This window comes from Entelurus aequoreus, linkage group LG03 (genome assembly GCF_033978785.1).
Source record: "Entelurus aequoreus isolate RoL-2023_Sb linkage group LG03, RoL_Eaeq_v1.1, whole genome shotgun sequence".
Taxonomy (NCBI): Eukaryota; Metazoa; Chordata; class Actinopteri; order Syngnathiformes; family Syngnathidae; genus Entelurus; species Entelurus aequoreus.
This window is the reverse complement of record NC_084733.1, coordinates 63,102,958-63,124,973: the sequence shown is the minus strand read 5'-3', so window position 1 is coordinate 63,124,973 and position 22,016 is coordinate 63,102,958. Positions and strand designations below refer to the sequence as shown.

General features: G+C 39.3%; 1 protein-coding gene across 3 annotated transcripts in view; it reads right to left on the bottom strand.

Annotated features, from left to right (window-relative positions):
* slc4a11 (solute carrier family 4 member 11) overlaps positions 1 to 22,016 on the bottom strand; it is a 195,633-nt gene that overhangs the window by 54,954 nt on the left and 118,663 nt on the right. For all 3 annotated transcript variants that reach the window (XM_062042405.1, XM_062042407.1, XM_062042406.1), the window contains exons 9-11: positions 14,728 to 14,812; positions 11,387 to 11,512; positions 4,593 to 4,706 (exon numbers count right to left, since the gene is read on the bottom strand). In XM_062042405.1, coding sequence (XP_061898389.1) covers positions 4,593 to 4,706; positions 11,387 to 11,512; positions 14,728 to 14,812 — 325 coding nt within the window. The remainder of the gene's footprint in view (positions 1 to 4,592; positions 4,707 to 11,386; positions 11,513 to 14,727; positions 14,813 to 22,016) is intronic.

Below are 22,016 nucleotides of genomic sequence, written 5' to 3'. Positions count from 1 at the left end.
TAAGCCCGATGCTATCACGTTAGCTCCGTAGCTAAAGTGCTTTGCCAATGTATTGTCAGAGAGATAAAAGTCACTGTGAATGTCCATTTCGCGTTCTTGACTCTCATTTTCAAGAGGATATAGTATCCGAGGTGGTTTAAAATACAAATCCGTGATCCATAGTAGAAAAAGGAGAAAGTGTGGAATCCAATGAGCCCTTGTACCTAAGTTACGGTCAGAGCGAAAAAAGATACGTCCTGCACTGCACTCTAGTCCTTCACTCTCACGTTCCTCATCCACAAATCCATCATCCTCGCTCAAATTAATGGGGTAATCGTCGCTTTCTCGGTCCGAATCGCTCTCGCTGCTGGTGTAAACAATGGGGAAATGTGAGGAGCCTTTCAACCTGTGACGTCACGCTACTTCCGGCATAGGCAAGGCTTTTTTTATCAGCGACCAAAAGTTGCGAACTTTATTGTCGATGTTCTCTACTAAATCCTTTCAGCAAAAATATGGCAATATAGCAAAATGATCAAGTAGGACACATAGAATGGATCTGCTATCCCCGTTTAAATAAAAAAAATTCATTTCAGTAGGCCTTTAAAACATGGCTAGCTAGCGGCTAACGTCCATCCGCAGTCGGCAGTGTTTCAGCTACTTCTAAATCACTAATCCTCGCCTCCAATAAACTATGTTTCTCACAAGTATCATCCCCGCAGGACGAGGACTGGCTAAACATGCTTCACTACACGGCGTAGGAGGATACAATAGCTCACCGCTAACAGAAAGCTAGTACCCCTGAATGTAAACAAATACCGAGGGTGGGTCTACACATAAATCGACTGTAACGATACCAAGTACAAGACCAGTATAAGTCAATAGTACAATGATTATATCAGTTTTTTTTTATTATCACTATATCTTTTGTCATTTTTTTATTGTTCATACATTTCCAAAAATACGTCCCTCGACACAGGAGAACTTTAATTATGACCAATGGATGATCCTGTAACTACTTGGTATCGGATCGATACCTAAATTTGAGGTATTATCCAAAAAGTATCAAACAACAGAAGAATAAGTGATTATTACATTTTAAAAGAAGTGTAGGTAGAACATGTTGAAATTGTCTTGAAGTACCTTTTAAAAGCGCTATATCAATAAAATGAGTTATTTTGATCAACAACCTGCAAGTCATAAATCCCACACCAGAAACACACACCTAAAAGACTTAGCATAGCAGCACCAGCGGAAACAACAATCGATAAAACATCTTAAATACGTTATTGGACTTTCTAAATGGTTTGGACATACGGTAGGTAACACTGTATTTTTGCCTCATTCCTGTGAGAATCCTGCATGTGACTGAAGCATTAAGGAGTGGGACTATCCAGGGCCAGCTGCAGTGTGCTCAAACAACCACCAGGTAGCATCCGTGACCAGGTAATACTGTATCATCTCTTTCTCGTTTTATTGGGTTGGTGTTGCAGTCTCTTTGCAGTCTTCACTCACGTTAAAGTGAAGGATGAGGCAAACATACGCTGTAACCTACTGTACCATGATGTTTCTAGCTCCCATCATTTTGTGGAGTTATTGGGAAGCGTACTTAAAACTCCAAATTAAAACGTGCCAAACTCCATCCTTTTTGGTACCCTATCGCTACTTCAAAAACTAAATTGAAGAGTACCAAAAAAGTGCCATGGTTTGGATCTGTTATTTTGTGATGTCTTTAATGATGCTGGGTGAATTTTCCCCGTAGCGACGCTGTTCCAAGATCATAAAGAAAAAAAAAACAACAACAAAATAATAGTTGCGCTCTTAAACCCCACTCTGACTTTTTTTGGGGGGGTGGGGGGGCTACGTTCCGAGACCACCGTGAGTACCGTATTTTTCGGACTATAAGTCGCAGTTTTTTTCATAGTTTGGGGGGTGCGACTTATACTCAGGAGCGACTTATGTTTGAAATTATTAACACATTACCGTAAAATATCAAATCATATTATTTATCTCATTCACGTAAGGGACTAGACGTATAAGATTTCATCGGATTTAGCGATTAAGAGTTACATATTGTTTGTTAAACGTATAGCATGTTCTATATGTTATAGTTATTTGAATGACTCTTACCATAATATGTTACGTTAACATACCAGGCACGTTCTCAGTTGGTTATTTATGCCTCATATAACGTACACTTATTCAGCCTGTTGTTCACTATTCTTTATTTATTTAAAATTGCCTTTCAAATGTCTATTCTTGGTGTTGGGTTTTATCAAATAAATTTCCCCAAAAAATGCGACTTATACTCTAGTGCGATTTATATATGTTTTTTTCCTTTTTTATTATGCATTTTCGGCCGGTGCGACTTCTACCCTGAAAAATACGGTAATAAAAAATAGCTCCAACCCCTCCTGATAGCTTAACGTTAAAGTTCTCCCCTGATTTCGGATCAACATTTACAATAAAAGCGAGAGGTGTAATTATTAGATTAGAGTCAGCGCCAATAATCCTCCCCATCTTGATTGAATTGCCATTGTTCATCCGCAACAAAATAAGTTAACAGGCTAAATGTATTGAAACATACCGTATTTTACGGTATATAAGCCGCACCCACTAAATTTTAGGGAAAATAAATATTTTTCCATATATTAGCCGCACCAAATATATATATACGTTGTGAAATTACTTTTTTACACAGTAATATTTTGTAAATGTTTATTCACATACCTTAATTGTTTGCAAACGGTGTCTGTAACACGGCAGTAAAACGGCCAATCAAACCAAACAGAAGTCATGGTCATGGACCCACTAGCTGAGCAAGCTAGGTCTCCAATCAGCTAAACAGACTCAGTATCTCCACGGTGACGTTTTGATGAATTTACTGAGGAATTTGTGAAACTGAAACAATACAAAAAGAATGCCATTGTAAATGAACAATACTAACAAAGATACTCGTAAACGTGTCAGCATAGTAGCTAATGCTAACGACACTAGCGTCATTACATTACGATAGCACGTACAAATATGCATGAAAACACTACTACAGACATCACACATGGGAGGGTTTAGTAAGTAGGAACAGTTTTAGTTATATTGTAAAACTTACAAATGTAGCTTGGAGTTACGAATGACGATTCCATACAAGTAGTAACGCTATGGACGGCTGGAAGACTGAACGGCACTTCCACTTCCGGCTGAAAGCACTAAATTGAAGGACACATGCAGCACTTGCAGTGAGCAAATTCGTCCAAAAGATGGCACCATAGCACAAACAATAAAACACCTTCTCAGTGTATTTGCTTGTTTTTTTGCTAAACTTCTTGTATTATGGCTGTCAGTGAAGAACAATCCGTACATGAGCCGCACGGTTTTATAAAAAGAAAAGTAGCGTTTTATAGTCCGGATTTTACGGTAATCCAGGTTAAAACCCTAAATATTCCTCACACACTTATTCAGCATACTTTAAATGATAACATGAATTGGTGAAACAGTGGTCCTTTAGTCCCTTGCTCTTTTCCAAAAGGCAGTCTTTGTCTCCTGTCTATAAATAATACTACGCTATTAAATTGTTGTTTGCGCGTCCACATCAATCAAGTGGTGTCTGAAATCTCCATCCGGGCTCATATATAGTTGTTGTCGATGATTACACGTTGATTACAAGTTACTTGTTAACTTAGGTGTTGTTTATTGTTCCCCTAGAACACTTTTTGACTAAGGGGCCGCATTGGGCTAAATAAATTTGGCCGAAGGCCGAAAACTGCATGTAAATTAATTGTACTTTACATGCAGGCTATATATATATATATATATATATATATATATATATATATATATATATATATATATATATATATATATATATATATACATATATATATATATATATATATATATATATATATATATATATAGATAGCCTATACATATATGTATATATATGTAGAAATGATATTAATATAATGGATATAATTAATATCATTGGATATTAAGAGTATGTGAAAGTTTGACTCCTACCTTGTTTACTTCCGTGACGACCTTAATGTTTTGTAATTAATTTAGAAAGATCAAGCAGCTAAAATGCGCCAAACATGGATAAGTGTGGAGAATGTTTAGCATTTTTCCCATCATGCTTTGTAATGGATTTAATGGGTGTAATTTCGAATTTTCTATAATTGTATAATGTTCTGTGACATTTTTTTTTTGCACCATGACTAGGGAAGGTTGTCTGCATTGGGTCATATAAGTAAATGCTACACTTATAGCCTTTCAGAGACTATTTAAAGGTCCTGAATAACTCACCTTGTCCACTAGTTGGTGACATAACAGCAGCATCAAATTGTCAGACTAATAAAATGAATGCAATTTCCCTGTGGGTAAGATTCCTTTTTAAAACTCATGCTTGGCTCGCGGGGCGGTACTTTGGACACCCCTGCCCTAGAAGTACAGTAGGACGGGGATTCATGTGGCCCTATTTGTTGTGGTTTACCTGACACAGGAAACGTAACACATTGGGGGGTTCGACTATCTGCTTAAAAGCATAGCCATTAACCTAACCTAAATGTTTTCTGCAAGGAAACAGACTATTTTCTGAGAGGAAAACACATTTGACGTACCACTGATGAAGATGGCGAGGGGGGCCGTCGTCAGGGGGATGACCAGAGGAGAACCGGCAAACAGCGAGTAGACGACACCGCCGATGCTTTGTCCGATGATGGTCTTCCGCACATCTGCACACAGGGATATTAAAAAAACGGAAGGTCAAGTCGTAATGTTGGACAAGAAGCACATGGCCGAAAGACCTCGATTCACAGTTCGGAACATTCAGCTGTAAAAATCAACGTGTGCTCGCATTTTTTTCCCTTCCATAAAACCAAGGATGTGTCACGCTGGCAGCGTTTGTGTGTGTTTGTTTGTTTGTGTTTGTTTAAGTGTGTTTGTGCTGCTGCTTCAGGCATAACATTTTCCAGCCCATCTCCCAAACTTGTTGTGATGCCAGCAGCCGCTGACATCGCAGTTCAAGACAAAAACAACTAATTAAACGCGGCGGCGGTTCAAAAACGATGACGGCAGTTTAGCAATTCAGACCAGCACCAAAGTGCACGCCTTAATCTGGATCTAAATCCACATTGTGTAAGATTTGTAGCACCTTTTGCACAAAGTTTGATGGAAATCTAGCATCATCCTGCTACCAAACAAAACTTTTGTCACAGTCTTAAAATTAAACACTCGTATTTTGACCCAAATCCAGGACTATTATCGCCTCCCTCGAGTGTGACAAATAAAAAAACTTCCTTCATATTAACATTCTTTAAAATGGTGGTACAGAACAACCAAGCATGGACTTGTTTGGGTTTAGTTTTTTACATCAGCCTGGCTAACGCTCTATTATTCCTATAATGCTTTGTAGGGGTGTCAAAAATGTTTTTTTTAAAATTTGGAACGATTCTTAATCAATTAAAAAAATAATAATCAAAAATCGATTAAAAAAAAAACAACTTTTAGTTTTGGTTGATTTTGGCGGCGCCAGTGGACAAAATGGTAGAGTTTTGCCAGAGAGAAGACCACATTTTCCCCTGAGTACCAACCAGCGCATAAATCGTCAGAAACACGATAATACTACAACGATGTATTACTCATCTTTCTACAGTAGGAACCAACAAATTTTACTCAAACTTTACATTTAGCAACTGCGAGCTATCAAGATGGTGGCTATCTATTGCTACCACGCTAATTTCCGGTTGCTAACATTAGCTTGATTATTTTTATTTCAGCATCGAAAGGTACTTACTAGTCCAACAGGAACAGAGCCAAAATCCCTCCTCGCCTTGGAGCTCACGCCAGCGAGTGAAAGCCGGGCCAATGTGGATCCTTGACTGTCCTTTTATCCGGGTAGTCTCCCTTTTTCTTCTTTTAGTCTCCTCTGGCAAGTCTTTTTTTTATTGCTCTGCAGCTTCTGCCATGATAGCAGTTATTTATTTTAAGTAATAAAGACATTTATCAGAGCTGTTTATCTATTTTATGGCGGAATGTAGTTCTTCATAGAACTGGCACCCAATGTTATGAAAAAAGTGTTGACTTTGAATCGAAAATCGATTCTGAATCAAGAATCGTTACCACCAAGAATCGAATCGTATGGTGCCCAGAGACTCCCAGTCCTATTGGTTTGTCTATCGTGCAATTCGACCAATCCAACCAACAAACAAAAGCAACGTGCCGGCCAATCATTTATCATTCTATTATTTTGTCAACATTATGAGGGACAAACTGTAAAAAATTATTATTAATCCACTTGTTTATTTACTGTTAATATCTGCTTATTTTCTGTTATAACATGTTCTGTCTACACTTCTGTCAAAATTGAATAATCACTTATTCTTCTGTTGTTTGATACTTTACATTAGTTTTGGATGATACCACAAATTTAGGTATCGATCCGATACCAAGTAGTTAAAGGATCATACATTGGTCATACTCAAAGTCCTCATGTGTCCAGGGACATATTTCCTGAGTTTATAGACATAATATACATTTTTAAAAAAGGAAAAAAGATTTTGTGACGATAAAAAATATCAATGTAATCATAGTAGTATCGACTAGATACGCTATTGTACTTGGTATCATTACAGTGGATGTCAGGTGTAGATACACCCATGGCTTTTGTTTACATTAAGGCGCACAAGCTTTTGTTAGCGGTGATGCCGGTGAGCTGTCGTATCCCCCTGCAGTGTGTAGTGAAGCGTGTTTCGCTATTACTCGTCCTCCAGTGATAATGTTACTTGTAAGAAACATACTTTATTTGTCACCATAGAAGCGAGGATTAGTAATTTAGAAGTAGCTCAAACACTGCCGACTGTGGATGGATGTTAGCTGATAGCTAGCTAGTAGAGATGCGCGGTTTGCGGTCACACCCGCGGTGTCCGCGGGTAATCCGCGGGTCGGGCGGATGAATGACGAAAAAAATAGATTTTAAATAGATTCGGGCGGGTGGCGTTTGAACCAATTCGGAAATGTATATACATAGTTAAATGTATAAAGAGAATCCTATGTGTCCCAGTAACAATTGAGTGCCGCAAGTGAGCGCTCCTTCAGCGCAGCAGGGCGCATTTTAGAGGCCAGGCGCTCTCGCCTGAATCCTGGCACTGTAGGTGCCATTTTATTACTGCATAGTGCTAAAAAAAAAAAAAGTCAGTAGACATACGGTTGGATATGTTAAACGAATAGTCTATGTTACCTAGGCTATACCAAATAAGCCCATGTCTAACCTATATTGAGTTCGGTCAGCTGAATAATTTTGATGGTTACGTGTTGTTTGGGCGCACTACAATGCAAAGGAATTAAGGCAATTGCGTTGTTTATTGTGTTTTTTTTCTATTGGAGATATACTACTGTGTGTTAATTATTTGGCCTCGCTTTCAAGTGAAGCGCATCTCCGATTGGCTACAATGTAAGGCTATTTAGCCTGCTTTGTTTGTCGCGACCGTCTATTTTCATTATAATTCAATTATTATTATTTATTTAATTTATTTTTGTTTAAATAGGGATGACATACATATGTTGTTGTATAATTTAAGTTTGTGCGCGTGATTGACAGCCTAAGGCTTGTGAGGCACATTTTTTATTTATTTTTTTATTACAACTTAAAAATGTATGAGCCTATGCATATGCCTACAACATAGGCTATGTGTTTATCTTTATTTTCCTGCCTGTTGTTGACAATGGAGATTGTCTGATATTTTGTCATGGCTGCAGATCAATCAATAAAGGTTCATCTTTGTCGCAAAATTGTTCACTGTGCACCCCGCCCTCGTCCCTATTTGAGCATTATAACGTTAACAAGTTAATATTCATTTAAATAAATTCTGAACTTTTTTTTACCTAACGAAAATATAGGCCTAGTCTTTATAAAACATTTTTTTAACTTCTTAAAAGCATCGTTCTGCTTGCTGCAACTGCAAGAGATATTAATGCGTGGCACGCATTGAATGTCTCTGCTGCATTGGATCAGTCTCCTTTCTTTAACCTCACTAATGCCTTGCATCGTCTATATTAGATATATAACAACGGGCCGGTGGCGGGTGGGTGTGGTTTTGATAAAATGTTGGTTCGGGTGGATGGCGGGTGGATGACGACTTTTGTGATGCGGTTGCGGATGAAATAATTGCCTATCCGCGCATCTCTACTAGCTAGTCATGTCCTAAAGCACCTCTTCCTGAGGGCGTTTCAGTGTTATAACTTCACCTTTATCTTTATCTTTTAGGCCAAAATGCGTCCATTCTCCCTTTTCTGTCTACACACTGTGTCTGCTTGTAAGTACTGATTGTGCGCTGCCGAACATGCTCCTCTGCTCGTAAAACTAGCAATGTCATGACGTGACGACGTGCCGTCATGCTTGTTAAAAAATAAATAAATAAATAGATATATATGTATAGTGCCGTTTTTGATTCATTAGTACCGCGATACTATACTAGTACTGGTATACCGTACAACCCTAGTTCTCACACGTCCCGCCAGTTGAGTTTTTGAAATGAGTGTTCAGTACGGGTCGTCTGGTGCTAATCGGTGAGGGGCGGGCTGTTTAGTCATGTCAATCAAACACGCCCACCAACAGAAACAAGACGAATCAGGTCATCAGCACAAGCAGCATGAGAACGAGCCGTGGAGAAAAGGAGAACGTCTTGACCTGTACAGCTGAAAAAAAAAGTCAAAGCAGCTCGGACAAATACCGGCAACACATCCATCCCCTACAAGGCCATGCTGGTAAAGTTTTGTCATTTTTCCGTCTTACGCGGAGGTGACGTGGAACGTCAGATGCTGCGAGGGTCTCACAAAAAGTGTTGCTCAAAAGGAACCTTCCCGGTCGATGCGTACGTTCCTTCTAGAAGCCAAACATTGTTCAGAAGCAGATCAACTCACGGCAGATGAACTAAGTGGCGTCCACCACACTGTGAAACGCTCCCTTCACAAAACTTCAACAAAACAAAAAAAAAACAGCCAGGTGCTCTCCTTGGTGCTGAAGCGGCATTCATTTCGTTCAAATGGTCAAAACTAAAACAAATATTTGATTTTTTTTTATAGGTTTTGTATTTCTTCCTTGGCCAGTTTTGATTTGTATTTGTAGTTTTATTTACTATTTTATGTGGTGCATCATTTTATACACAGTCGTGTCTTTAGTTGATGCAGATCATGTTTCGTGTATTTATTAACTGATGTGAGCTGACTTGACTTTTGTTTTGGTCAAATAATCAGCCTTTGTATCCACGGAGCTTCATCCGGTACAACGTGTACAGTATATTATTACACAGTATTCACAGCGCTTCACTTTTTACACACTTTATGTTACAGCCTGCTACATTTTTTTCCCTCAAAATTCTGCACACAATACCCCACACATTGACAATGCAAAAAGTGTTATTTTTTGCAAATGTATTAGAAGTAAAAAACAAAGAAATCCCATTTACTGTAAATTCCGCTACTTTTTTCCTACACTTTGAACCTTGTGGTTGAAACAGGGCGGCTAATTTAAGGATTTGCCCATAAAGTTTTGTGTGCAATAGTTTTTATTAAACCCTAGCAGAGAGTTGGGTGAGGTGGCTTTTTGCTTGTGCTGTAGCGTCATCATTTGGAGGAGTTTGCTCACTGCGATGTACTTCCTGTTTCAGTGCCTTGAACCGGAAGTAAAACCGTCCATAGCGTTTCTGCTCGAAAGGATTCATCATTCATCACTCCAGGCAACGTTTGTAAGTTCTACAATATAACAAACAATTCACACTTACTAAAGCGTCCCATGTGTGGTGTCTGCAGGAGTGTTTTCATGCATATTTGTACGTGCTATTGTAATGTAATAAAGCTAGCGTCGTTACCAATAGCTTAAATGCTACCACGTTTACGACTGTCTGTGTTAGTTTTATTAATTTACAATGGCATTCTTTTTGTGTTGTTTCAGTTTCACAAATTCCTCAGTGAAATTACCAAAACGTCACGGTGGAGTTATTGAGTCTGTTAAGCTGATTGGAGAGCTAGCTTCCGCAGTTAGTGGGTCCATGACGATGACTTCTGTTTTGTTTGATCGGACGTTTTACTGCCGTGTTACAGACACAGTTTGAAAACAATTATGGTATATAAATAAACATTTACAGAATATTTCTCTGTAAATAACACAACGTATATGTATCTGTGACTTATAGTCCGGTGCAGCTAATATATGGATTGTTTTTTTTCTTTCTAAATTTAGTGGGGGCGGGTGATATACCAGTGCGCTCTGCAGTCCCAAAAAATACAGTACAAACATATTCACAGCCTTTGCTCAGTACTTAGTTGATGCACGTTTGGCAGCAATTACAGCCTCAAGTCTTTTTGAATACAATGCCACGATTTACCCCAGGTGGACTCCAAGTAAGCTGTAGGAACATCTCAAGGGTGATCAGTTGTGGCAAAGGCTCTTAATTTCCCCTCAGGGATTATTAAAGTATTTCTGGTTCTGATTCTGAATACTCATGTACTTGTGATTTCTTAGTTTTTTATTTTTAATAAATTTGCAAAAATTTGTAAAAAAAAAAGTTTTCACATTGTCATTATGCGGTAATGTGTGCAGAAATTTGAGGACGAACACAAGTTTATTCCGTTTTGGAATAAGGCTGTAACACTGTACTCGAACAAACACTTACTTGTGATGCTTGGAGTTTTCCTGTGGTCGTGTTGTGTCGTTTCCCTCTGTTGTCGGAGTAAATCAGGGTGAGCCATACCTTTTTTTTAAAAAGCGCATTAAAAGTTCCATACTTGAAACAATTGAGTGTGTTAATTGGCGAGGCACTGCTCCAGGCTTGATGTTTTCTGAAGTGAAAGAGCTTGGCAAAGTTGCAAATAAACTATAGTTGAATTTTATTCGTAGTTGATGTACTACATAGTAATTATAATGTTATAAGTTAAGAGGCCGAACAGAAAATTATTTTTGTGAGGTTATTTTATGTTTGCTTGTAAGATTTTGGGGTGAACTTCCCCTTTTAAGTAAGAGGAAAATGATATATTCGTACTGTAGGGGTGGAGCCGGAAGCAAATCAATTGTAGGTTACAAGGGGTCGTATTATGATTTATTTTTATTTTTATAACACTTCATTTTTCAAGGCACTTTTTGGCTGCCTCCTAAAAGGATCCGTTTTAAGAGGCGACGTTTTAAAAATGCAAATGAACCCCTCTTACTCCGCCCCCTCACGCTGACTTGATTTCCGTCCCCACCCCGGCGCCCATGTTTGTAGGTACGGAATTCTAACTTTAGTCAACCTTTAAGCAACATAACATTTTCTGACTATCCCTTGCAGGACAGATTTTTTTTAGCAGTCTAGCAGTTTAGTTGTACATATTCCCCCCGCCCCAAAAAAAGATAATACGTAATGATAAAATGCAGTCATACCGATCTCGCCACGCGTGCTTTCGTCGTTGAGCGAGCCGAAAGCGATGGCGGGCAGCAGGATGGCGATGTAGAGGAAGATGGCGGTGGTCATGTACTTCAGCAGGGTCTTGTTGTTACCAACAATACCTGCAGGGGGAGACAGACACAAGCACAGCAAGTAACGCTAACAACTCGGTGTCACAGCAAACGCTCTGTTGCTAACGCTAACTTAAGCGGTCACATTATGATTCTTTTCCCCTACATTAAAAACTAGGGCTCGTTTGGAGGAAGTATGAAGGAAGGCAAGATTTTTTCAAATAAATATCTCCGCCATGCCTCTGTGTTTTGATAAAAAATGTTGGGATCCCAAATACGCAAAAACAGGGTTACAAAGGTTGGTTTTGCATAATCTGTCCCCTTTAAGATTGGCCTGTAATGAAAGCTAGCATAGCGCAGAAGAACGGCGGCGGTGAAAGTAGCAACATTTCAGTTAATAGAAGTAAACAAATATTGTTTACAGCTAACAATATGTCTGTAGCTAGTAGGTAGTTAGCTTGCTGTAGCTATGACAACTCATACAATGTTATTTGTTTTCCAACACAAACACAAACTGTTTGCATCTCATGGACAATACAATCCATAAAGCTAATGTAGCTTGCAAGCCCGCTAACGCTAACGCACGGGAAATAGGCTCGCTAGCTAGGTCTGTTCGCATCGCAAACACTGATATTACAGCGGAACCTCGTTATACACTTTTTTTTTATTTACAAACCATAGCCCGGGTAAAAATATTCTTCGGTGTACAAACCTTGTCTCAGTGTACGAACATCTGCCTGGCAGCTGAGCCATTTTGTACGGGTGGATTTGTGTTTGTGAGTTCAGCAGTGCTGCTGTGATTCATGCTACTTTTAAATTTTTTCCAGTTTTGCTGTCGCGATATGAGCAATGGACAAGCTATGTGTGGGTTTGAAACATTCCCGAGGTATCGTCAAGGTTCCGATTGATTTCATGCGTTTTGTGACGACGACATGCGGCGCGGGAGAAAATTTGCCGTACTCGCTAATATTAGTCCATGTACTGAGCGACGGTACCTCAAACCTTTCACATGCTTGACAACGTGCAGGAAGTTAACATCATAACAATTCATGTATTGTGTGACGGTGAAAGTGCAAAATGATATATAACTTTGTGGAGGGAGGTGTGGCCAGCGCTGCCTGCAGGAGCGGAGGTCACCGCCTCTGTCCACGGTGCTGAGGACAGAGCACCGTCAGACGGGGGCGTGGCAGTGCCAACGGCGAGACACAGCTGAACAGGTGATTAGATTTCCTAGGTGGTACGAGTTGTCTAATCACCTGTTGTCTTTAACAGTAGCGATCAGAAACAGCAGGAGGAGGAGGGCTTGGAGAGTTTGGAGAGGAAGGACAGGGACTGAAAAGTCCAATAGCGTAAACATTGATTGTGACTAAAACCTTGTTCAACTCTGAACGCCAGACTCCTGTGAACGTGTGTGATCAGCGGAAGCCGCTTGGAAGCGACTTCCACAAACGGATTTTACGGACTAAATACCCGCTACTTTTTCCCCAAGCTTCGTACCCTGCGGCTTATAAAAGGTGCGGCTAATTTATAGATTTTCCTTTGCTAACGGCCATAATGATTGTATTCAACAAATAGTTTTCTTATAACGCCGACAGAGACACTGAAAAGATATGTTGTTCTTTGTGCCATGGCGCCATCTTTTGGACGGGTTCGCTCACTGCAGGTGCCGCTGGTTGAAAATCTATTTCCTGGTTCGTCCCTTGAATCAATGATTCTTCATTCAACACTCCAAGCAACATTTGTAAGTTTTACAATATAACTACAACAATTCTTACTTACTAAAGCGTCCCATGTGTGGTGATGTCTGCAGGTGTGATTTCATGCACGCTATCGTACGCGCTATCGTTATCTAATCAAACTAGCATCATTAGCAACATTAGCGAACATGCTAACATGTTTAATGTCTGTGTTGGTATTAATAACTTACAATGACATTATTTTTGTATTGTTTCAGTTTTGTACATTCACCAAAACGTAACCGTGGAGCTATTGAGTCTGGTTAGCTGATGGGAGAGCTAGCTTCCGCAGCTAGTGGGTCCATGACCATGACTTCTGTTTTGTTTGATCAGCTGTTTTACTGCTGTGTTACAGACACCGTTTGGAAACCATTATGGTTTATACATAAACATTTACAAAATATTTCGTACGAGGGTATATCCACGGCGTATAGTCCGGTGCGACTAATATATACATATAACTATAACATAACATATAAATATAACATATTTATTTCTTCTCAAATTTGGTGGGTGCGGCTTATATAGCGGTGCGTTCTACAGCAGGGAAAATACGGTACTCGTTAATGCACAGGAAGTGGACTCGCTGTGCATGAGGCTCCTCTTTTTTCATGTTTGTTTGTTTTTTTATTTAATTCATTTAAGGTCAAACAAACAAAAAAACAAACATAAGATTTAAAATAAATAATGAAGGAAAAGGAGCAGAAAGAAGTCAAACTTGTACTGCGAGACAATGATGGTGTACATTTCCATATGCTTGCTAACGTCCAATAAGCAGGCTAACACGCAAACTAGCGTTACATTTAGGCTCATTATCATTTTTACATTTTTGCACAGGAAATGGACTACAGTAGACGCCAATGTTAGCATCAAATTTTCGGCTCTTATTATTCCATGTATTGTGCGACAAACACGGTGTAAAATTCAATAGGCTAGCTAACACGCAGGAAGTGAGCTAGCTGGTTGTGATAACGCCAAATTTAGGCAAACATTATTTAATTTATTTATGATAGTTATGGCAGCGCAAAAATGCACCAGGGGGTCTACAGTAGGAAGGGTATTCATACGGCCCCATTCGTTGCGGTTTACCTGACACATGAAACGTGACGGATTTGGGAGGGTGCAATTTCCACTTTGGCCGCCAGACGGCAGTAGAGTGTTGAATATCTTCAAAATGTGTTTTGTGGCAATTCCAACTTTGACCACGGCGTCAGTCACTTTCCATCATTTTCAGCAGACTGCATTGCGAAATGATTAGGGGGCCATATGAAGCCCTTCCCTGCTGTGTTAGCATCACATTTAGCCTCAGATTTATGTATGTCGTGTTTAATGTCGGATACTCTCGGAAAAAAATGTTGAGATAATGTATTATCGGAGCATCACGTGGGGCGACACAGAGAGATTAGCTAATAAATCCGATCGTGTGACGTGTCAACAGAGTCAGCAGGCCGCCAAGATGCTTAGAGGCGGCGGCGACACAGGCGCAGCCGCTACGATCATCAGGATGATTCTGAGCGGGTCATAGCCTACCATCTGTGAAGTCGGAGACGTAGAAAGGCAGTCTGCGACACAGGTCCTCGTAGATCCCCCGGCCCGCTCTCAAGAAGTCTTTACACTGCGGACACACAGCGGGGGAGGGAGAGAGGGGTGCGCCTTGTTAACGAGGTCACGGCGACACGCAGGTGCAGGACGACCCGAGCCGCTTGGCGTGGTCGACATGACAACAACGTGTGTCTCGGTGGACACTACATTAGGTACACCCAGGTACATTAGGTACATCTAAACACAGCCACGCTTCCGTCAGTCTAACCCCAGGGCAGCTGTGGCTACGAAAGTAGCTTACCACGACCAGGTGTGAATGAATGATGGCTTCTCACTTCTCTGTGAAGTGCTTTGAGTGTCTAGAAAAGCTCTATATAAATCTAATCCATTATTATTATTCAAAATAATGAAGTGCATGTCTGAACATTTTATTGAAGTAGCAGTAGAGTGGAAAAAGAAGTTGCCTCAATATTGAAGCTATTATCATATACATACATACATTATCATATATATATATACACGTAACAGCTTCTTCCCTCAGGCCGTAAGACTCTTGAACGCATTAAAATAATCCCCTCAATTCCCCCCCAAAATTGACTAACTCGCTGGAATATAAAGACAATATAACATACATCCATAAACGTGGATACATATGCAAAAGTGCAATATATTTATCTGTACAGTAATCTATGTATGTATATCTGCACATTATTGCTCTTTTATCCTGCACTACCATGAGCTAATGCAACAACATTTCGTTCTTATCTGTACTGCAAAGTTCAAATTTGAATGACAATAAAAGGAAGTCTAAGTCTAATATATCTGATTTAAAAAGTTCGAGAATAAATAGAAATGATCAAAATAGTATCAATTTCACAGAGATTCCCGAGCCATTTTGAGAGTTAATGAGCAAACCACGTGATTCCTGACGTAGGGGTGGAACCACAGATCCCTTCCCCATCAACAATGCGACTCAAACAGACTTTGTGGGAGCCAACAACGATTACTTTAGGAAAAATTATGATCCAGAACCTTATATTTTTGAGCCCGAACACAAAGTGGATGAGTAATGAGTTTTAGAAGCCGAGTGCTAAACGGATGTAGCTTTATTGCATTAGCAGCATTGCTAGGTGCTAAACACACAAACTAACCGTAATAAGCCATAACAAAACAAGTAGTATTTCCACTCTCGCTGGGATGCCGACCGACGAGATGCTCACATAATCCCGTTTAGATGAAGATTTATTAACAATTCTCACGAAGGGTTAAAAAAAGTTTAAACGTCTTTTTGTGTCTTTTTCGCCGTCTCTGTGGATGTGAAAGTGGACCAGTCTGTCGGTCCATGGCCACATTTGTCTACTAGCAAGTGAGAGATGCATGAATTATAATCTAGAATTGACTTTTAGTAAATTTGAGACCAAGCAGAAGCAGCTGGCGGCTTAAAGTGTGTCAACAATAGCAGCGTAAGCTAGCATTTAGCTCACTGCTATCGATGCCCCGCTAAAATAGTCCGCCATTTTGTCTGACATGCCTGTAAATATGTTGGTCATGTATGATGTCTTTTTGTTATTTTTGTTTCGTGATGTGTAATGTCTTTTATTTAAATGTACGGCAGTGAAAATGAATTTCCCCAACGGGGACCAATAAATCTAAATCTAATCTAAAAGTCTGCGTTAGCGCTTATAATAACAATATCACTCATTTTTGGTTCATTTTCAGGTCCCGACATGTAGATGGAGTATTGTTGGCACTTTCTGGATGTTTTTAGAGAGTATAATGAGAGGACCCTCCAACTGTTGAATCAATTCTTAGATATTTACCATTTGGAATGCATAAAAAAAGCCATGCATATGTGTTCTTGTCTTACATCAGGAGTGTGAATGACAAACAGCACATCTATTTCTAATGTTTGCATATTTCCAGAATTGATTGATTGATTGAAACTTGTATTAGTAGATTGCACAGTAAAGTACATATTCCGTACAATTGACCACTAAAGGAAATCTGGTTTTGTTGAATAAAATTCTACCCAAATATTTAATAAAGTCAAATACAAATAAGAGAAGTAGCCAACACTTCTCTTTTCTAAAGTAAATGTGTACGATTAATTTGAGTACTTTTGTGTGACACCCTACGTTTCATACAACATATGTGTTCATGTACAGGGCAGCTGTGCCTTGATGAGTCTTCTTCTTCTTCTTCTTTTTGGGGCCCGAGGAGGATGGACAGCAGACAAAATACTTTGCTCGGAGGAAACGCACCAATCCAAAATGTCTGCCAGCTCTCAGCTGTCAACATGAGGAGGAGATGTCGGTCTGAGCGCCTTTGGAGGCTTCTTCTCGCGCGTGTTGAAATGTGTGTGCGTGTTGAAATGCGTGTGCGTGTTTAAAATGTGTGTGCGTGTTTATATGTGTGTGCGTGTTTAAAATATGTGTGCGTGTTTAAAATGTGTGTGCGTGTTTAAATGTGTGTGCATGTTTAAAAGCGTGTGTGTGTTTAAATGTGCGTGTTTAAATGCATGTGCGTGTTTAAAATGTGTGCGTGTTTAAAATGTGTGTCCATGTTTAAAAGCGTGTGTGTGTTTAAATGTGCGTGTTTAAATGCATGTGCGTGTTTAAATGTGTGTGCATGTTTAAAATGTGTGTGCGTGTTTAAATGTGTGTGCATGTTTAAAAGCGTGTGTGTGTTTAAATGTGCGTGTTTAAATGCATGTGCGTGTTTAAAATGTGTGAGTGTTTAAAATGTGTGTGCATGTTTAAAAGCGTGTGTGTGTTTAAATGTGCGTGTTTAAATGCATGTATGTGTTTAAATGTGTGTGCGTGTTTAAAATGCGTGTGCGTGTTTAAATGTGTGTGCATGTTTAAAATGTGTGTGCGTGTTTATGTGTGTGCGTGTTTTAAAAGCGTGTGCGTGTTTAAAATATGTGTGCGTGTTTAAAATGTGTGTGCGTGTTTAAAAGTGTGTGCGTGTTTAAATGTGCGTGTTTAAATGCATGTGCGTGTTTAAATGTGTGTGCATGTTTAAAATGTGTGTGCGTGTTTAAATGTGTGTGCGTGTTTAAAAGCGTGTGTGTGTTTAAATGTGCGTGTTTAAATGCATGTGTGTTTAAATGTGTGTGCATGTTTAAAATGTGTGTGCGTGTTTAAAATGTGTGTGTGTATAAATGTGTGTGCGTGTTTAAAAGCGTGTGCGTGTTAAAATGTGTGTGGGTGTTTAAATGTGTGTGCGTGTTTAAAAGCGTGTATGTGTTTAAATGTGCGTGTTTAAATGCATGTGTGTGTTTAAATGCGTGTACCTGTTTAAAATGTGTGTGCGTGTTGAAATGCGTGTGCGTGTTGAAATGTGTGTGCGTGTTTAAAATGTATGTGCGTGTTTATATGTGTGTGTGTGTTTTAAAAGCGTGTGCATGTTTAAAATATGTGTGCGTGTTTAAAATGTGTGTGCGTGTTTAAAAGTGTGTGTGTTTAAATGTGCGTGTTTAAATGCATGTGCGTGTTTAAATGTGTGTGCATGTTTAAAATGTGTGTGCGCGTTTAAATGTGTGTGCGTGTTTAAAAGTGTGTGTGTGTTTAAATGTGTGTGTTTAAATGCATGTGCGTGTTTAAATGTGTTTGCATGTTTAAAATGTGTATGCGTGTTTAAAATGTGTGTGTGTTTAAATGTGTGTGCGTGTTTAAAAGCGTGTGCGTGTTAAAATGTGTGTGCGTGTTTAAATGTGTGTGCGTGTTTAATAGCGTCTGTGTTTAAATGTGCGTGATTACATGCATGTGTGTGTTTAAATGTGTGTGCATGTTTAAAATGTGTGTGAGTGTTTAATATGTGTGTGTGTTTAAATGTGTGTGCATGTTTAAAAGCGTGTGCGTGTTAAAATGTGTGCGTGTTTAAATGTGTGTGCGTGTTTAAAATGTGTGTGCGTGTTTAAAAGCGTGTGCGTGTTTAAATGTGGCTGTTTAAATGTATGTGCGTGTTGAAATGCGGATATGTGTTTAAATGCGTGTGGAAATGTGTGTGCGTGTTAAAATGCGTGTGCGTGTTTAAATGTGTGTGCGTGTTTAAAATGTGTGTGCGTGTTTATATGTGTGTGCGTGTTTAAAAGCGTGTGCATATTTAAATGTGTGTGCGTGTTTAAATGTGTGTGCGTGTTTGAAATATGTGTGCGTGTTTAAAAGCGTGTGTGTGTTCAAATGTGCGTGTTTAAATGTGTGTGCATGTTTAAATGTGAGTGCATGTTTAAATGTGTGTGCGTGTTTAAAATGTGTGTGCATGTTTTAAATGTGTGTGTGCGTGTTTAAATGTGTGTGCGTGTTTAAAAGCGTGTGTGTGTTTAAATGTGCGTGTTTAAATGCGTGTGCGTGTTTAAATGTGTGTGTATGTTTAAAATGTGTGTGCATGTTTAAAATGTGTGTGTGTGTTTCAATGTGTGTGTGTGTTTAAAAGCGTGTGCGTATTTAAAAGCATGTGCGTGTTAAAATGTGTGTGCGTGTTTAAATGTGTGTGCGTGTTTAAAATGTGTGTGCGTGTTTAAATGTGTGTACGTGTTTAAAATCGTGTGCGTGTTAAAATGTGGCTGTTTAAATGCATGTGCGTGGTGAAATGCGGATACGTGTTTAAATGTGTGTGCATGTTTAAATACGTGTGTGTGTGTTTAAATGCGTGTTGAAATGTGTGTGCCTGTTTAAATGAAGGTGCATGTTTAAATGCTTCTTTAAATACGTGTGCGTGATTAAATGTGTGTGCGTGTTTAAATATGTGTGCGTGTTTGGAAGCGTGTGCGTGTTTAAATGTGTGTTGGTGTTTACATGCGTGTTTAAATGCGTGTGCACATGCACGTTTAAATGGGTGTGCGTGTTTATATGTGTGTTTAAATGTGTGCGCGTGTTGAAATGTGTGTGCGTGTTTAAATGCGTGTTGAAATGCGTGTGCATGTTTAAATGCGTGTTGAAATGAGTGTGTGTGTTTAAATGCGTGTGCATGTTTGAATGTGTGTTGAAATGAGTGTGAGTGTTTTAAATGCGTGTGCATGTTTAAATGCGTGTGCACATGTGTGTGTAAATGTGTGTGCGTATTTAAATGTGTGTGCGTGTTTAAATGCGTGTGCGTGTTTAAACGCGTGTGTGTGTTTAAATGCGCGTTTAAAAGCCAGTGTGTGTTTACATGTGTGTTTAAATGCGTGTGTGTGTTGAAATGTGTGTGCATGTTTAAATGAGTGTGCATATTTAAAATCATGTGCCGTGTTTAAATGTGGCTGTTTAAATGCATGTGCGTGTTGAAATGTGGATGCGTGTTTAAATGTGTGTGCGTGTTTATACGTGTGTTTAAATGCGTGTGTGTGTTTAAATGCCTGTTAAAATGTGTGTGCCTGTTTAAATGAGGGTGCATGTTTAAATGCGTGTTTAAATGTGTGTGCACGTTTAAATGTGTGTGCGCATTTAAATGCGTGTGTACATGCACGTTTAAATGCGTGTGCGTGAATACATGTGTGTTTAAATGGGTGTTTAAATGTGTGTGCGTGTTGAAATGCAAGTGCGTGTTTAAATGTGTGTGCATGTTTAAATGCGTGTTTAAATGCGTGTGAGTGTTTAAATGCGTGTGTGTGTTTAAGTGTGTGCACATGTGTGTTTAAATGTGTGTGCATATTTAAATGCGTGTTGAAATACGTGTGAGTGTTTAAATGCGTGTGCGTGTTTAAATGTGTGTGGACACGTGTGTTTAAATGTGTGTGCCTATTTAAATGCATGTGTGTGTTTAAATGCGTGTGCGTGTTTAAATGCGTGTGCACATGTGTGTTTAAATGCTTGTGCGTGTTTAAATGTGTATTCATGTTTAAATGCGTGTGCGTGTTTAAATGCGTGTTTAAAATCCAGTGCGTGTGTACATGTGTGTTTAAATGTCTGTGCGTGTTGAAATGTGTGCGTGTTTAAATGTGTGTGCGTGTTTAAATGCGTGTTTGTGTTAAAATGTGTGTTTAAATGTGTGTGTGTGTTGAAATGCGTGTGCGTGTTTAAATGCGCGTTTAAAAGCGAGTGTGTGTTTACATGAGTGTTTACATGCGTGTTGAAATGTGTGTGTGTGTTTAAATGAGTGTGCGTGTTTAAATGTGTGTGCGTGTTTAAATGCTGTTTAAATGCGTGTGCATGTTGAAATGTGTGTGCGTGTTTACTTGTGTGTTTAAATGCGTGTGCGTGTTGAAATGTGTGTGCGTGTTTACATGTGTGTTTAAATGCATGTGCGTGTTTACATGTGTGTTTAAATGCGTGTGTGTGTTGAAATGTGTGTGCGTGTTTAAATGTGTGCGCGTGTTTACATGTGTGTTTAAATGCATGTGCGTGTTTACATGTGTGTTTAAATGCGTGTGCGTGTTGAAATGTGTGTGCGTGTTTAAATGTGAGTGCGTGTTTACATGTGTCTTTAAAGGGGTGTTTAAATGTGTGTGCGTGTTTACATGTGTGTGCGTGTTTATATGTGTGTTTAAATGCGTGTGCGTGTTTAAATGTGTGTGACAACGCTGTGAGGGATGGTAGTGCTGATTGATTGTGCAGCAAGGGAGACATTGCACGGTCAGACTGACACAGGTGGAGGAGAAACAAACGCCATGGTGGTGTACTTTGACAAACTATTAGCTGCAGCTGTCAGCATGAAGGAGGACGACACCGACAGTAAAGACTTTGCAAAGGTGGTGTACCTAATGAAGTGTCCAGGTGAATCCAACAATACATCCTGTCAGCCTCATTTGTCTCCTTTCATGCTAATATTATCTTCATCCGCCTGATGCCCGTGGCCTTGGATGTAGATAAGAAAGATGAAAATATCCCATTGCATGCTGGGAAGTGATCAAAGGAAGCAAGACGACTATGACGATGACTTGTGTGCATGATGAATGTTGTTAATAATAACTTTGGCGCTGCACAAAGATGAATAAAAGTCAGTACATCTTTTGTCCATCTTAAGAGAATATCTCTGAGTGCACGTTGAGTGCGTGTCATTATGACAAAATGAACTGTACAATTACACAAAAGTAAAACAATTTGACAATTATAATCCTGAATAGTTGAAAGGTTTACATTAACTTTTAGTCTGTTATGAACCACAATTGGCTCAGTTTTACTGTAGTGGTAGCAGCAGCTGCCAGTTTTGGTGGCGACAGCAGGAGTGGCTTTGTTGGTCACACCAAAAGTCATTTGGCAGCATTTACCGCCGCCTGCTTTTAACCGCCGACTTGTGATTAGCTTACACCTCTTTCATTTTTTAAAATGCCTCTGAACATAAAAATGTAACAC